Source organism: Natator depressus, chromosome 8 (genome assembly GCF_965152275.1).
Source record: "Natator depressus isolate rNatDep1 chromosome 8, rNatDep2.hap1, whole genome shotgun sequence".
Classification (NCBI taxonomy): domain Eukaryota; kingdom Metazoa; phylum Chordata; order Testudines; family Cheloniidae; genus Natator; species Natator depressus.
The window spans coordinates 102,086,104-102,103,572 of NC_134241.1; the positions used below are offsets into that span (position 1 = coordinate 102,086,104).

At 54.5% G+C, this 17,469-nt stretch overlaps 1 protein-coding gene across 1 annotated transcript in view; it reads left to right on the plus strand.

Moving 5' to 3' along the window:
- PIK3R3 (phosphoinositide-3-kinase regulatory subunit 3) overlaps positions 1-17,469 on the plus strand; it is a 353,625-nt gene that overhangs the window by 163,649 nt on the left and 172,507 nt on the right. The window contains exon 6 of the mRNA XM_074961824.1: positions 16,693-16,894. Within this exon, the coding sequence (XP_074817925.1) occupies positions 16,693-16,894 (202 nt within the window). The remainder of the gene's footprint in view (positions 1-16,692; positions 16,895-17,469) is intronic.

Consider the following 17,469-nt stretch of genomic DNA (forward strand, 5'->3'; position numbering starts at 1 on the left):
CGGCTGTGAGTAACAGCCCCATCCTTCAGAGCCAGCTGCGGCCACACTGTCATTCCCAGCTGGCCAGAAGGCGTCACTGTTGAGCAACATGAAGTTTTCCCTTCCAGCGATTAACTCCGCGTCTCCCACAGCGCAGGGCAGATCGTAGCATCACCCAGAGACCACCAGGGCAGACCCATGAGGGCACCTTTCTCTTTGTTTCTGGGATGTGCAGGAGTTCACTCTCCTTCCCACTTCGAGCCTAGAATTCCAGTGTCTCCGCAAGGCAGGATCCCTGTCCCGCAATCACCCAAATGGTTAACTATCCACTTCACTTAAAAACTTGGCTCCCTTTTCCTCCTTCGGAGCCCAAGTTTTGAAATAAGATTTCCCCCTCTGTTGTTATTATAACTACCCGAGACCTTCCTGTCTCAAGGAACAAAACATTTCCACCGTCCGCGGGATTAGCACCTCTTTAAATCATGCTTTTGGCTCGCCTGGGAAGGACCAAAAAACCCAACCAGGAGATCGCTGTGGGGAACGCAACTGGCTAAACGAGACCGAAATGAATTAGCTCTTAATGAGCGACGACCCCAGCTTGCAGTCAAGCCTTTCACTGCTCGAAACGTCTCACTTGCCACGGCACCTTTGGCTTTATCCCCCTCTGCTGATTGCCTCTTTGTCCAGCCACTGCATCGGCTAAAGGGCTCAGCGGGCAAACGAGTTGCATGTCTGCATGTTCCAGGCATCCCTCCACGCACGCGATGACACGTGGCCAACCAACCACGTTTCTCCTGGGATTTCCCCCTCCCACCACAAACTTCCCGGGACTCAGCGCTGGAAAGGGGCCATTTTCTGTAGCTATTGCTGACCCCCTCTGAGGATTGCAATGCCAACATACCTCTTGTAAACCTTAGCCCGCTTTTGCAAGTGGAGAGATTTGAACTCCAAGCTCCAGGAGCAAGAGCACTGGGCCTGCTAAGTACTCACGTACCATAGGGCAGTGGGGAGTCTTAAGTGCCAGGTTTAGCTCCGGCACTTGTTCATTCTTACTTATTTTATTCTGCCAGGGCAGGTAAGGCCTGATTCAATGGAAGGATTCCCATTGAAACACAGAGATGTTGGGTCAGGCCCCAGGGGTTGGATCGGGCTCCTAGTTTGCCTTCATTCCTTGGCTTTGCTTGTAGCTTCTTCATCTAAATCAACAGCCTCATTCTGAGTCCACAGCTCCCCCCGCGCCCCACAGAGCAGCACATCTGTGCCATGGATGAGCAGGGCTTGGCGGGACAGGGATGGGGGAGGCCGGGCTGCTGATATGCAGGACGGGAAGGGCTGATTCCAGGCGTGCGCACGTCCCACTCAGTAAAAATGCTGCAGCGCCGAGGGGCTCCGGCTCCCGCTGGCTTTGACTGGAGACCCCCTCTGAAAATCCGGCTCCTCAGTGGGAGCCCCGGTTCCGCCACCGACTGACCGCGCGTTTGGGGGCAAGTCACTTCTCCTCGCCGTGACTCCGTTTCCCCATCTGCCAAAGGACAGGGCACTCAGGATGCCGAGCCGCCGCTGTGCCGGGCTTTGGGACCTGGAGAAGGGAGAGGATGTATAAGCACTGACCGTTATTTAGAGAGAGGTCCCGGCGTGGCTCTAAAGCTTCAAGGGTGCTCAGAGGGTGGGTCTTTGCTGTAGGCCCATCTCCAGCACTAACAGCGTTCCTGGCTACTTGGATCCGTTCGGCCGATGGTCTGCGTATTACAACTCCCAGCTCTTACCATTGCTCCGTTTAATCCCGTGCTGCGGCAGGACGTGCCGCGGGGACGGGAGCACCATTGGGCTGACGGGAGGAGGCCAGGGCACCTTTGGCTCAGAACCCCCTCAGGTTGGAGGGGATTGGTTGGGAATCGGCCCTGCTTTGAGCAGGGGGGTGGACTCGATGACCCCCTGAGGTCCCTTCCAACCCTGAGATTCTGTGATTCTATGGAGGGTTTGTGTCTCAACTCACAGTTTAATGGGGGGAGGGGGGGTGTAGAAAACCATTTTTACTGGGACCCCGGCCAGGCTGGAAGCACCTGCGAGCACAACAGCAGGAGCCTGTGGCTCAGAGAACGGCCCGGCCCAGCAGATCGGACACGAGGGACTTGTCTACAAGAGGCATTGCTGCCTGGCAAGCCAGGAGGTGAATTTCCAGCACATTCGCTCGCTGCACAGGGACATCCTGCGTAGACAAAGTTCATAGGGATCATCTGGGGAGCAGCTCCGATTTTTCACTGACGCCTTTGCTGTTGGAAAGCCCTGGCCTGCTGCCTCCACCCTCATTCGGTGAATGCACACACAGGCCAGATCCAGCACAGACTGGCTCAGGGCAGCTTCCCCAGCCTTCTCCATTGCTGTCTTCTCTCTCCTGCTCTCACCACAGCTGAGTCAGCGTGGGTAACGCAGGAACTGCCTCCGGGACAGGGATTTCCCTCTGGCTGGAACAGCTGGCTCCTCAGACTCCCTGGATCATTCAGGGTTTGGCAGGAGACCGAGCAAAAGACATAACTTGGCCCATGGAGTTTGAACTTGGGTATGGGAGCGTGAGCTGGGGGCCCCCTCCTATGCCCTGTCCGGGAGCAAAGCTTCCTGCAGCCGCCTGATCACCGCGGCTGTCTACATGCCTTACGCCTCTCCTGAGATCCCCCCCATGGAGCCAGCCAGGAGTAGCCAGCTCCAGCCGCGTGGGACCCTTCTCTCGACAGTCAGCCGAGGGCAGCGGGCCTTGGGCTCTCCCAAGCTCAGCACTATTGAGCTGCGTTTGCATGGGGATGGGAAGCCTCCAAAGACGGTCGCGGTGCTCCAGGCATGGGTGGCTCGGCAGCTTGTGGGCACTGTGCTGCAGGCCTACTCAGAAGCTTAAAGTGAGGCACATGCGTAAGTGAGGGCAGGATCCGCACCAAAGAGACCCCAACGTTCGGTTGGGCTGGGTTTTCGTTCGTGTTAAGCCCTGGTGTTAAGTAGCAGGGTTTTTTTAACATCTCAGTGGTGTTCCTTTCAATATTCATAGATATTTTAGATATTATTAAGGTCAGAAGGGACCATTATGATCATCTAGTCTGACCTCCTGCACAAGGCAGGCCACAGAATCTCACCCACCCACTCCTGCGATAAACCTCTCACCTATGTCTGAGCTATTGACGTCCTCAAATCATGGTTTAAAGACTTCAAGGTGCAGAGAATCCTACAGCAAGTGACCCCTGCCCCATACTACACAGGAAGGCGAAAAACCCCCAGGGCCTCTGTCAATCTGTCCTGGAGGAAAATTCCTTCCCGACCCCAAATATGGTGATCAGCTGAACCCTGAGCATGTGGGCAAGACTCACCAGCCAGATACCCAGAAAAGAATTCTCTGTAGTAACTCAGAGCCCACCCCATCATATAACATGCGAGTGGCTGATGGGTCTGTGCACTGCTGCCATCTGGTCGCTAGGCTCAGAACTGTGTTTCATAAGCCCTATACGGCTAATAATCACTGAAGATTCTCCTTCAGCTCAAGTAGCGGGGGGGGGGGGGCTGTGCTTAGAAGCACATTTCTCAGTGCTGACTCTTCAAGCGTTTGTAAAGGGGCGCCGTCCGCGGAGGTCTCAGCCCAGCTTTGTCCTTCTCGATTGCTAGCTTCTCCCTTTGCCCTTCAGGGGACCCGCTGGGCTGTACACTGATCAAGTCCTCAGAAAACCCTACCTAAAAGACTAACACCCAGACAATGCTGAATTAGGAGCAAATTAACCTCAGAAAAGAACCTATCAATTATAGCCAGCACAAATAACAATCAGGCCCTTTAATTTTAAACTTAATCCCCTTCGTCTTAGTGTGCCCCAGGCGTAACACGCAGCAGCAACCGAAATACACTGCAGCTGCCCTTGCGTCCTCCGTATGCAGCCCTGGGAACAACGAGAAGAGAGGCTGGGAAAGCCGGGGGAGGAGGCCGGGTCATGGCAGGCCAGGGTGGGGACTGAGCTATTTAGGGTTAGAGCCTGCCAGTGTCTCTGCCCGGGCTCACACCAGCACCTAGCGGCATCACTGGGTGTGTCCCAGCAGAGCCATTGGCAGATCTGGGCCCTAGACTTTAAGGGCCAAATCCTGCAATGATTTGACCCTCATGCCGCCCTGCTGAAGTCAATCAGGCTGCATAGGGTGTGAGGCAATGCAGAATCTTCATGGAAGGGTGATAGGGATGGCACCTCAGTATCCCGCTGGGATGGGTGGAGAGAGAGAGAGAGAGAAAGGGAAAGAGAAAGAGAAAGATGTATGGGATGCACAGATATGTATGGGGGTGATAGACGTACGGGGGTGGATGGATGGGGAGATATGGATGGGGTGGATGGATGACTAGATAGATATGTATGGGGATGGATGGGTGGGGAGATATGTATGGGAGTGGATATACATGTATGGCGGTGGATGGCTGGCTAGATAGATATGTATGGAGAGGATAAAAGTATAGGAGTGGATGGATGGATATGGATGGCTAGATAGATATGAATGGGGTGGTTAGACATATGCGGATGGATGGATGGCTAGATAGATATATTTGGAGTGGATAGAAGTATAGGATTGGATGGATGGACATGTATGGGGTGGATAGACGTACGGGGTGGATGGATGGATATGTATGGGGAGGATAGACATATGGGGCTGGATGGATGGCTAGACAGGTATGTATGGGAGTGGATAGACAGGTATGGTGGTGGATGGATGGCTAGATAGATATGTTTGGGGGTGGATGGATGGATGGATGGATGGATAGATATGTATGGGGAGGATAGACTATGGGGGTGGATGGATGGCTAGACAGGTATGTATGGGAGTGGATAGACAGGTATGGCGGTGGATGGCTGGCTAGATAGATATATATGGGGTGGATAGAAGTATAGGATTGGGTGGATGGATATGTAAGGGGTGGATGGCAGGCTGGCTAGATAGATGTTTGCGGGTGGGTAGATATGTATGGGGGTGGATAGATGGGATGGCTATGTATGGAGTGGTTAGACACATGGGGTGGTTAAACATATGGGGGTGGATGGATATCTCCCAAAATGGCCCGCAGGGAGCATGGCATGGGGATGGAGTGTCCCGTCCTGCCTTCCTCCCTCTCACATTCTGGGGAGGAAATCAAAGGCTGCCTCCTTTCCAAGAATAAAAACTCAATTAGAAAGCAATTAGTTTGACTGGCTCGTTAAGCCACTTCAAAGGGGAGCTGTCTTTCCCCCCCGCAGCCTGCAAGTTCCAGAAATTCCAGGGCAGAAATAATCTTTGTTCGTTTCACGACGCAAGGAGGAGGCCAAAACCGGGAACAGAGGCGAAAGCAACTGGTGCTTTCACGGGCTTTGGAAGCTCTTTTTCTCAGGAGGAAGTTAATTTTTACATTTGTCTTTAAAGCGTCCCCCAGAATCAGAGCGTGGTGCGATTCCTAGCGTGCGCAGACATGCTCACGCTGGCTATCATGAGCTGACAGGCGTATGCGTATCGACGCGGGCTCAGAATCCCACTCCCAGCTCCAAGTGTAGATGAACCCTAAAAATGACCGTCCAAAATCAAGACCCGTTTCAGAATCTTGGCCTGGAGCTGTGAGACAAGGGACTGGAAGTTTCACCTTCCCTTAGATTTTCTATTAGGAAGAGATTAGGGGGATAAAGCAAATTCCATGGAAAATCCCATTGCTTGTGACTGACGGGCCCAAACACTGGTTCGTGTCCAGCAGGGATCAATGCTGCACTGGCTGGGAGAGCAACTAGATGGTCTATCAGGCTTTCTCCATCTCTGATTGCTGCGGTTCTTGGATGTGCAAACCTGCGGTCAGATTCAATACAGCTGCTGCTGCCAGGCCTCTGTAGGGCAGTCTGTGGCCTGGTGCGGGGTCCTGGCAAACTGGTATTCCCGACTGGAGAAGGTGAGGGGAGTTTCTATCTGGGTGGGTGACCTGCCAGGAGATCCGAGAATGTTATGCAAGGTGGCATTGGTGATTCATGAAGCAGTGTTGGGACGCTGAAGAAATGCATGAACATGGGGCTAGAGAACATGGGGCTAACACTTGTGCTACTGCAAAATGGTTCTCCAGATGTTTGGTTGTCACCGTTCCAGCTCTTCGTGCCCACGTCAATGAGGGTGATGGGGGGGGGCTGTGTGGCCTCTGAAGCATTGCTAGGGAGGGCACCAGAAGGACACGGCGTTCTCCTTACCGGGGGGTGTGCGGCTTCCTTTCCTCGCCCTGTTCAACCAAATGAGCCTGTGGAGGAGCCGGGCGAGGGCTGTTGGGGGGAAAGGTCAGGACCACGCGCTGAGAATCCTGTAGTGAACGTCCATAGAGGCACCAATGGGGCACTGAAGGGGCTGGTGCAAGCAGTGGGCCGGTGACCCGTGCCCCAGTTCCTGCCAGCCCCGGCTCGCCCGCTGCCAGGCTTTGCTGTCCCTGCCACGGAGTGGATCTGCCTGGATCCTGACTGCAGGGGAAATCCAGCCGAGCAGGCTTTCCTGCGGCTTGGGCTGCCACTGACTGCACCTGGACTGCGTCGCTGGACGTGACTTTTGGGCGCACGCCCACACAGAGGGGCTGCGGGACCAGTGCAAATGCCAGAGAGTCATTCCAGGGCCTCCGCTCCCTTTCCCCCCAGCATGGGACATTCTAGGGCCACTCCTGCACCCAGAGCTCCCAGCTTGGCCCCTGTTGCTCTTAGGCTGGATACGTGGGCCGGCGCTCGTGGCCCAAGCCCATCACCCTGGCACCCACCAGCTTTCACTGATGCTCATCCTGCCCACACCGGCTGCTCGTGTTCCGTGGGAGCCAATGCCACCCCGTGACCACATCCCCCGCGGGACACAGCGGCAGTACCTCCAGCTTCAGGGCATCGAGCCGGCGTTTGGAGCCAAACGCCCTTCCTCCAGACCCCCAGCCCTGGTGCACAAAGCCGTGGGGAGCTGGCTCAGCCTCGCAGCAGCTGCCTCATGCAGCACTGAACCCCCCCAGTGCCTGAGTCTTGTTCTGGAAACCAGGTTGTAAGCTCCAGGCCCCAGGGGGCTTTCCTGCCCCAGGAGGGATTAAAGCTTAATCTGGGAGGAGGAGGGGAGGCGCCCTGGAGATCAGGGAGGTTTGGCAGCTCTGCTTCGCCGGTAGCGCAGTCACCAGCAAATGGGGCTTTTGCTTCCTTCCTCGAGATGAAGCTGGCTGCCTCTCTGGGCGCTGCATGCCCTGACCTCTGAAATCATAACTCACGAGGCAGGGGAGCCGCTGCCAGAACTGGGAAGGGGCAGAGAAGCGGGGAGGGGAAGACAGTGAGAAACACCAGCAAGCCTGGAGGAAGAGCTGGCCCGACAGGAGGCAGTGTGGCCGGGGGGATAGAGTGCTAGACTGGGCTTCAGGAGAGCCAGGTTCCTGGCTCTGCCACTGGCATGCTGGGTGTCCTTGGCCAAGGCACTCCCCCCTCTGTGCCTCAGTCTCTCTTTCTGTAAAATGGGTGTAATGATACTGCCCGCCGTTGCAAAGCACACTGAGATCTACTGATGCTAGCTATTATTATTGCTTGTCGTTAAGGCCCTGGAGTAGGGCTCGAAAGACTGGGGATCAATCTTTGGCTTTGTCACGGACTCTGTTCTAATCTAATAATCAGGGTTCTTATACTGCACTCAGCTGTGACCACGGGCAACTCACTGCAGTTCTCTGCCTCTCAGTTCCCCATCTGTAAGAATGGGGCTAAAATCCGTCCATGATGAGGAGCTGAGTCAGAGCTGAGTCAGCTCCACCAGCAAGGCCAGGGGTTGTCCTTGGTTGGATTGCTCTTTAATAGTCCTATTGCTAATTATCTGTACACCAGTGCATAGCTACCTTGTTAGCAGAGCGGGGACTCAGCTGCACATTTTGGCTCTGGCTTCAGAACACAATGGGGTTTCGCTTTTACACTCCTGGCTTAGCCCGTCTTATATAAACTCTAACCAGGATGGGCCCAGATCCTCAGCTGGTGTGAATTGGTGCATCTGAATTGACATCAGTGTAGCCACACTGCTTTCCACCGATCTGGGCTGACAGTCAGATGGGGGAGCGGTAGGGTTGCCAACTTTCTAACTGCACAAAGCCGAACATCCTAGCCCCGCCCCTTACCCAAGGCCCCACCCCCTTCCCCATCCCTTCCCTGAGGCCCTGCCCCCACTCACTACATTCCTCCTCCCTTGGTGGCTCGTTCTCCCCCACCCTCACTCACTTTCACTGGGCTGGGGCAGGAGGTTGGGGTGCGGGAGGGAGTGAGAGCTCTAACTGGGGGTGCGGGCTCCAGGGTGGGGCCAGAGATGAAGGGTTTGGAGTGCAGGAGGGGTCTCCAGGTTGAGGCAAGGGGTCGGGGTGCAGGAGGGGATATGGACTCTGGGCTGGGAGTGCAGGCTCAGGACGGGGATGAGGAGTTTGGAGTGCAGGAGGGGTCTCTGAGTTTGGGGGGGCCTCAGGGTGGGGCAGGGGTTGTGGCTTGGGCTTACCTCAGGCGGCTCCTGGTCAGCGGCGCAGCAGGGCTAAGGCAGGCTTCCAGCCTGTCCCGACACCGTGCTGCACCCCGGAAGCAGCCAGCAGGTCCGGCTCCTAGGCGGGGGGGCCAGGAGGCTCCATGCACTGCTCTCATCCGCAGGCACTGCCCCCCAGCTCCCATTGGCCACAGTTCCCATTGGCCAGCGCTTGGGGCAGGGGCAGCACGTGGAGCCCTGTGGCCCCCCACTTAGGAGCTGGACCTGCTGGTGGCTTTCGGGGCGCAGCTCGGGGCCAGGACAGGTAGGGACTAGCCTGCCTTAGCCCTGCAGCACCGCCAACCGGACTTTTAACAGCCCAGTCGGTGGTGCTGATCGGAGCCGTCAGGGTCCCTTTTCAACCAGGCGTTCCTGTCGAAAACCGGACACCTGGCAACCCTAGGGAGCGGCTCCACATTGGGAGTCTAACCCTCTCCCCCATCCACGCCCCTGCGGTCAGCTGTGCTCAGAGTTGGAGTTCTGTGAACCACAGAGTCTGTCCGTAATGCTGACAGTCCAAGCCGGACTTCGAGACTCTTCAAGGTTCAGCCATGTCCTGGTCCCAGCTTGGCCCGCCAGACACATACACCCTCACTGAAATGCGGACCCACGTTTGAGTCTGGATTTCCCAGCTCCCTAGAGGCCAGAGGCATCTGGGCTAATCACAAAGGCACAGAGACCTCAGCGCTGCCCATTGCATCTGGCTGGTTTCCCTGGGCTCAGAGGAGCCCAGCCAGCGCAAATAGCCGCGACGTGAAAACCTAGCCGAGCTTTGCAGGAGAGATGGGTCTGGGCTGAGGGAGGCAAACGGTGCAGTAAGTCCTTGGGGGGCGGGAGGAGCAAAGGCCCATCTGGTGGCGGAATCCCCTCCGGAGACCCCTGGCGCCTTGCAGGTGTGGTAGCTATTTAAAGGCATTGGGAGGAAGGGCGGCTGGCTCGTTAGTCTGTCGTTATTAATGGCTGTTTATTTTCGGCTTGTTGGATGTTTCCTTTCCTAGCCGGCACTTGTGGCCTTTCCATCAGGGCACAACCTTGTCCTTGCTCCCTCGCTGCGTTTCTCTAGTCCAACCCCACCTGCATCTGCTCGGCCAGTGATTGCCCAACTCACTGGGGGGTGTGTTCCAGGGCCTCCCCATGCCCCATGCTCGGAGGAAAGGAGGCCCCAGCTAGGGAGCTGTAGCAGCTCCTGCTTGTTGCTCGGGACGTCCCTGGTTCAGTCTGTTCATCTTCATTTGGGAGGAAGGGGACTGTGTTTAGCTAGACTGCAGAATAGAGCTTCAGGGTTCTCCCGCTGCTGTGCTCTTCGGCACTCACAACAGCGGCAAGCATGGCTTCTCCCCGCTACCACTTGAGCTATGGGAGAATCTCCTTCCTTTCCAAGTGTTATGGGGCCTATGACACATGGGGGAGCAGTTTGATTGCGTCCAGCAGAGGGCGGAGACAGCAGACAGCAAATTAATACCTGAGTGCTTCGTCTGCATGTCGGTGAGGCTGCAGACAGAAGGGAGAGAGAAGGCGTAGCAAAGACACAGGCAGGTTCTGATATTTTTAACAATGCAGGTTCCATTTATTATGCCTGGTTCTCCCGGTCTCTGCATAGCGGGGTTTGCGATGGAGCTGCAGGCTGGGGTGAGCCGTTGGGTTTACAGAGTTGCATTTTAATATAGTCTCTTTCAGGGCGGGGGTGGGGGTTGGCGGTTTGTGAACTACAGCTGGGAAAGACGTCTCTGCCAACATGCGGCCTCCCTGGGTTGATCAGGAATAGGAATCCTGGCAAGGACCTGGCTACGGAGATGCCCAAACCTGTCGTGACGCCCTTGGTCCCCTTTCCAAGAAATGCGGTGGTGATGACCCAGTTTCCCACGCTGCCTCCCCGGAGCTAGGCTGCTGGGGAAGCAGCAAGAGGAGCTACAGGCTTGTTTTGTTTTGTTTTGTTCTTCCCCCTCCGCGTTTTTGGGTTTAATTGTCTCATGAGCCGCCTGCTTTGCCTGGTTTTAATTGTGATCCTCTCTCCTCCAGCGCAGGGCTCTCCTTCGCCTTCTCCCAATCGTCTCATTAGCTAGAACCCTCAGTCAAAACTCCTCTCCCAGCAGCCTCGTTAGCTATGCAGAGCCCTGCCCTCTCCGTGTCCCAGCAGCCTTGTTATCCTGCTGCCGGGTGTGCCTCCGAGACCCACTCGTTAATTATTAGTATTAATGATTATTGTTACAAGTGGTTAAGAGGCGCCTGTCTTGCTATCGTTCCTGGGTTCACTTTACAAGGATGAGCTGTAACAGCAGACGGTGTGTGCTGGAAAGGGAGCATATATATCTACCCAGCAGCCAGCTAGCTGGCTAAGTGGCAGTTAATCTATCTATCTAATCTATCTATCCCTATATACCCCCTCTATCTAGCTATCTAGCTATTCACATACACACACATCCATCTAATCTAATCTATCTATCTATCTATCTATCCCTATACACCCTCTCTATCTAATCTATCTATCTATCTATCCATCCCCATACACACCCACCTATCTATCCCTATACACCCCCTCTATCTATCTATCTATCTATCTATCTATCTATCTATCTATCCCCATACACACACATCTATCTGTCTATCCCTATACACCCCATCTATCTAATCTATCTATCCCTATATACCCCCTCTATCTAGCTATCTAGCTATTCACATACACACACATCTAATCTAATCTATCTATCTATCTATCTATCCCTATACACCCCCCTCTATCTATCTAATCTAATCTATCTATCTATCTATCTATCTGTCCTGTAGTCGGCCTATCTCCCTTTTCAGATATCTGTGTCTTTAAGAATAAAACCACTGTTCCTTTTGCTCAAAGGAACGTTTGTTTCGATAGACATCAGAGATGGAGAAGACCCATGAGATGCCACCTACTCCAACCACAGGGACCAGGCCAGGTTGATCCCTGAAGTATACTCCCCAGAGTTTTGTCTTGTCTAGTTTACGGTGTCCCAAGAGACGGGCCTTCCACGGCTTTGCTGAACCCACGGATGCTGTTGTAGGGGCGGCAGGTCAGCCTAGCTGGGAGGCTAATGCCTGGTTTACATTTAAAAGTTCTCAGACACTGCGATGGTGCACAGCTAGCTGGATGGGAAAGTGTTCTGTCGACGTGCCTACGGCTGCTTGGGAAGGTGGGTTACCCACCCTCTGTCGCTGTAGGAAACATCTGCAGAGACATAGCTATGAGTGCAGATGTGGCTGTGGAGAGATGGGGCCACCGAGGGAGCTGGTTTCTTCGCAAAGGGTTCCGATTCGCCCCGTCGGGTATGTAGCGTTCCCAGGGGGAGCCCGCCCCCAGGCTGACTGCGGACTGGAGCGAGGCGATCCGCAGCTCTCTGCTGAGAACTGACATTAGGTGACCGGCCAGTTGACATCAGCTAACTTGCATTCATGGCAACCCGCGACCTGTAACCAGCAAACAGTGCCGGGGTGCCTAGGTGTGGAGCTGGTGGGGAGGGGCTTAGCAGCATCACTGCCCGGCATCTCTGCTACGTATTGAACCAGCAAAGGAGGCTGCTGGGTAATTTCTTCCTGCCCAGCCCATCGAGGTGACCCCCGGCTTGCTGCCCTGGGTGGCAGCTCATTGTGCCATGTGTCTGCCATATCCCTACACTGACCGGTAATCCTGGGGAGGGCACACAGTTTAGCGGGTGGGAGACAGTTGCAGGAAGCAAATCTTTTCCCTGTGGTTATTGGTCTAGGGGACTCAGGAGTCTACTCCTGGCTGGGCCACTGGCCTCCTGAGTGACCATAGGCAAGTCGCAGCACTTCCCTGTGCCTCAGTTTCCCCACCTGTACAGCAGGGATAATGATCCTGCCCTTCTTTGTAAAGCGCTTGGAGCTGGGCGGGTGGCAAGTGGTAGAGAAGAGCTGGGTGTTACTAGTATTGTTTGGCTGAGCAACATCCCACAGGCAGCCTGGGCATCTCCTTAGTGCCCGTGGAAGAGAAGAGACACGGTGAGATGATGTTGAAGGGAGGGGCGCGATGGGATTGATCGGAGAGATGCCCAAGCTCGGGTTTGAAGCCACCCCCCTACCCCAGCATTTGGGGGTCTAGAAGGCATATATACAACACCCAGCACCACGGGGCTCTGCTCCGGGCAGGAGCCTCCAGGTGCTACTGGAATCCACACAAAAATGTAGCCGCCACTCAGCAGCCAGGCACAGGGCTGCGAGATTACACGTCTGCTGTGCGGCTGTGCCCTGGCTGCTATTCCTGGTCGCCCCCACCCAGCCTCTGCTTAATTAGAGCCCTCCGGTGTCCTTGACGCCACCCTCCCTCGGGTCAGCAGTCGCTGGCAGCGGGCGCTTCCCTTGCCCAAAAGAGAGGCTTCAGTTATTCATTGAGCTCCTGCCTTTTTAACTCCTGCTCTGATTTCGCACGAGCTGCAAAGCCACGCGGGCACGGGCTGTCAAGCCAGCTGAGCTCACATATCCACTTGGCATCACCCCGCGCCTCGCCCAGTGCTAATACCCATGGAGAGATGTGTTGGGCAGTGTTGCCTAGTGATTAGGCAAGGGGACTGGAAGGCAGGACTCCTGGGTTCTCTCTGTCTCTTTGGTGCTTTTCCATCCTTATAGCAGCTGAGCACCACACACGTGTAGTGGATTTAGCCTCACACCCCCTAGTAATACTAGGGTGACCAGATGTCCCGATTTTATAGGGACAGTCCCGATTTTGGGGTCTTTTTCTTACATAGGCTCCTATTACCCCTCACCCCCGTCCCGATTTTGCACACTTGCTGTCTGGTCACCCTAAGTAATACAGGGCTGTTACCCCCATTGTACAGAGAGGAAACTGAGGCACAGAGAGGCTAAGGGAGTGTGATGGACCAGCGGCTTGAACCCAGGCCTTTCAAGTCCTACACTAGAGCCCTAACCTCTGGGGCATCTAGTCCTGACTTCCACTGAGCAGAGCTAGGTCAAATTTTTCAAAGTGGCCACTAATTTGGGGTTCCTTGATTTTTGGGGGTGCATGATTTGAGACACCCCAAAGCAGTGACGATGTCTGAAAATGTGACCTCTCCGGGACCGATCCCGCCTTGCCCTGCGTGCTGTGCAGTCACTGACACTGCTCTTTGCGCCGGGTGCAAATGACGAGACAAGCTGCCAGGAAGTGGAGAACCAGGCTGATCTAACTGAGTCCCTGACTCTCTTCAAAGCCTATTTCCAGATCCGTCTGTCGTGCCTGGATGGGGTTGCTGCCTGTCCTGGAATGCAAGTTATTGTCCAGATTTGCAAAGCTCCGACCTGTGTCCTCGGTCAGGGCCCCGTGTTCATTGGGATTTCATGGCTTCGTGCCATGCCTATGGCAGCACCGCAGTTTGATGGCCTGCATTGGTGACCTGAAGTATGATCACCTCTGACTCTTAACCTCCCTTAAAGGAGACCTGCAAAGGGAAAAGAAAGAGCACTGTGTCTTTTTTTTTTCACTTCTTTCTGATCTATACAGAAAGCCTGAAAGGGTTGCTTTTCTGCTGTTAATTTTTTAACCTAAGAAACAGCAAGAATATCAGCTCTGTTCTCACTTGGCTCTGCTGGAGGACTCCTTGGAGACTCAAGGGAGGAATAAAGCTTCTGATTGAAAAGGAAGAGGCATTTGGATCTTTGTCAAAGACAGCCTTTCTCCAAAGGGTTCGTTCGACAGTGGAATTAAATAGGATTCAATTAGTTTGAAAAGTGGGATGACATCTTTGAGAAAATATTCATGAAAAATCCATTTTTTCCCCCTGTTCAAACTGAATTTTCTCCTGCCAGCTATATAGCTGGTAAAAGTATGCCAACATTTTTGTGATGTTTTTGTGGCCTTTCTAGGCCCAAACGTTGAAATTTTCCCACTGGCTCAAGAGTTGATAGAAACCATATAAAACCCCCCGAGTCTGGAACAATCACGGCAGCATAGCCTGCGATGACATAGTTCTCCTCCCCGCGCCAGTCATCCGGGGAGATTCAGCGTAGACAAGAACAGGAGTTCGAATGCCAGAAGAAAACCAACATATTTTACTACCCCAGACCTTTCTAGCCTGCTTCATGTAGCACAAAGAAGCAAAATAAAGGGCACTCACCCATTGCCCAGCCCCCCTTTGCAGGTTACCATAAAAAAATCCTACAGTCTGAAACTGCCACAGTCCCATTTGGCACAATGATTCTTCTTCGGCCCCTGGCGTACCCTCTGAGTGACTTACTAGCACCCACAGGCTTCCCTTATTCACCTGCCAGGTATAGATCATAGTCAGCCAGGAAATGCCCTGTGATCTTTCATTGTGCAAGATGGTACTCAAAACTATATTGCAAGCATGTGGACCACATAAATCCTCCCCAAGTCCCACTGACAGAGGCAATTTCACTTTTATAAACTACAGCGCACAAATCCTTCTCCGTGTAGGTGTAAGGGCCCATCCTGGGCAAAATCCACTGTGGGTTATTAGACGGTGCCTGCTTAAATTCCCCTGCAGCTTCCCTTTTACATGGAATTCTTCATTTCCTGTCCGAAACTGCTGAGTCTGCTGAGCACTGTTTGCTGTTAAACAGCTGCCATGTGCCACCTTAGAGGCGGCTGCATTTCAGAGGTGGCTGAAGGAGTTCCTCTATGTAGTCGGTAAAGTGCTTTGGAATCATGCAGGTTGAAATGGAATGTATTTGCATATGGCCAGATTCTGCTCTCTGTTACCCCAGGGGGAATTTAGACTCACCGTGCAGAGGTCAGCGGAGTGGGTCTGGAATGACTAGAAATCAGCGTTAGCATTTCAGCCTTTTCTTGACCCAGTGTGATGCGGGGGACGTTGTGCTTCCTGTGTCCGAAGGCTGGGTACATCTGGATGAGAGCGGGAGGGGGACACACACATGATTATTCATGCCAGGATCTTAAAATGGTGTAAGGCTCAACTCTTCGGCTTAAAGAACTCTCTCGGCAACCTCTGCATGATGACTCTCTCTTTCTGGCATAAATAACCGTTGGCAATAAAAGGGAAGGGGAGAGATACCAAATTTGCAGGGAACACACGTCACGTTGGCACTAAACCGAGGAACACGGGAGGCAAAGTTGGGGGTGAAGTTACGGTGATTGCAAGCCCACTTTTATAAACACACCCTGCCCTATGAAGTGGTCCTTTTGGAAGAGAAGAGCAGCAGATTTAGACCTCTAGGGGTTACCTAAGGAAGCTCCCCGCCCACAGGATCAGCTGCTTGTGGAACCAGTGAGACTTGGTCCTCCAGTGGCCAGAAGGGCTGGGAGCAGGCAGGGGCCAATCAGGGCCCGGCAGGCCAGATTAAAAAGAACTGGTTGCTTCTTTCAAACACCAGTTCTGGGTGAAGCCGTGATGGGGAAGGATGGGTCTCCCTGTCTTAACACAAGACACCTGCCCTGGTCAGGAGCCTCACACGGCCAGTATTTTGGTTGGCTCAATAAAGGACTATTGATTTATGTTCCGATCTTTAGCACCCAGGTGGCCATTTTGAGTTGTGGCCATTTATGTTCTGTAAAACAAGGGCCAGCTCGCTCTGTGGCACAGCCTGGCTTGGGTGAGCTCATGAAATAACCTTACAGGCATGGGGGTAAACAGCCGCGGTTCCCAGGGCGGAACATAAAGGGCGCGCTACAAAGAATTAGCAACATGAAAGGTAAGCTTAGTTCTGAGGGGCTGGGACGTGAAGCGGCAGCGGGGAAGTTGCAGGGACGTGGGGGGGGGGTGTAGAGGCGAAGCGGTGTGTGTTACAGCTGTTGCAAAGGGGTTCGGGCTGCGTTGAAAGCCTTGCCCAGGGACTTTTGGGCAGATAAAATCCTGGCCGTTTCCCAGGGTGGACTCATCACCAGCACCACATGGGTGTTTGGCCAGCCAAAGTAGAATGCAGCTGCTCTTTCAGGGTGAAATTCTCCGCTGGGCAAAGGGGCCGTCACAACGTCTAGGGACCACTCAAGACCTGAGGGCTGGTGCTGGCAGAAGGGCGACCCTCACCTGCAGTACGGTCAGCCGCTGTGACAATCAACCCAGCCCTGAGTTTGCTGAACCCCTGATCTGTAGTGTGGAGAGGAATGAGGCTGGCCAATGGGAAATAAATCTCACCTGAGCGGCCTGGGTAACAAACTTTTCCCCAGCCCCCTGGGCTTGGTGCTGGGATGCTCTTCCCTGGGCTAAAAGCTTCCTTCCCTTTTGTTCTCCTCCCCCACAGAAACCCAGAGCCTGGAAGAGTGCGGCCAGCGGGTGAAGATGGTCCTGGAGTCGCCCACCTTCCCCCAGCAGCATGGCCTCCTCCTGCAGCACCTCACCAGCCATTTCTGCAAACTGGGTCAGAACAGCAGCAAAAGCCACCTCACCCCCAGGGCCCTGGGGGAGCTCTTCGGCGAGGTGCTCTTCCGCCCGCCTGCATCATGGTGAGCTGGCTTTGAGACGCTCCTGGCTCTTGTTATAACATATGGACAGTGCCTAGCACCGGGGCGGGGGCGGGGCTGTGATCTCAGCAGGGCCGCTAGGTGCTGTGGTAACCCACTGTTAAGTGGGGCTGACAGAGCCCTTTCTGCGCCAGATCAGCACATGACATGAGTCTGTGACAACAGGGGTTCTCAATCTTTTTCTTTCTGAGCCTCCCTCCTCCCCCCAGTATACTATAAAAACTCCAGGGCCCTGCGGGAGGGCGCCTCGGGGTTCCTGGCTTCAGTCACCTTGGCGGGGGGAAGGCTTGAGGCTTTAGCCCTGCAGGGCTCAGGGCTTCAGCTGCGGAGGGGTGGGGGAACTCGGGGCTCTGGACTTCAGCCACCAGGCATGGGCGGGCTGGGGCTTCAGCTGTGGGGTGGGGGGGTCTCAGGGGTCCGGGCTTCTGTCCTGCAGGGAAACCAGGGCTCAGGGTTTTAGACCCATGGGGGAGCACCAGGGCTTCAGCCCCACAGCTCCATTCCTGGCTTCAGCCCCGCGGGGGGGCACCCGGGCTCAGGGCTTCTCACGACTCTGC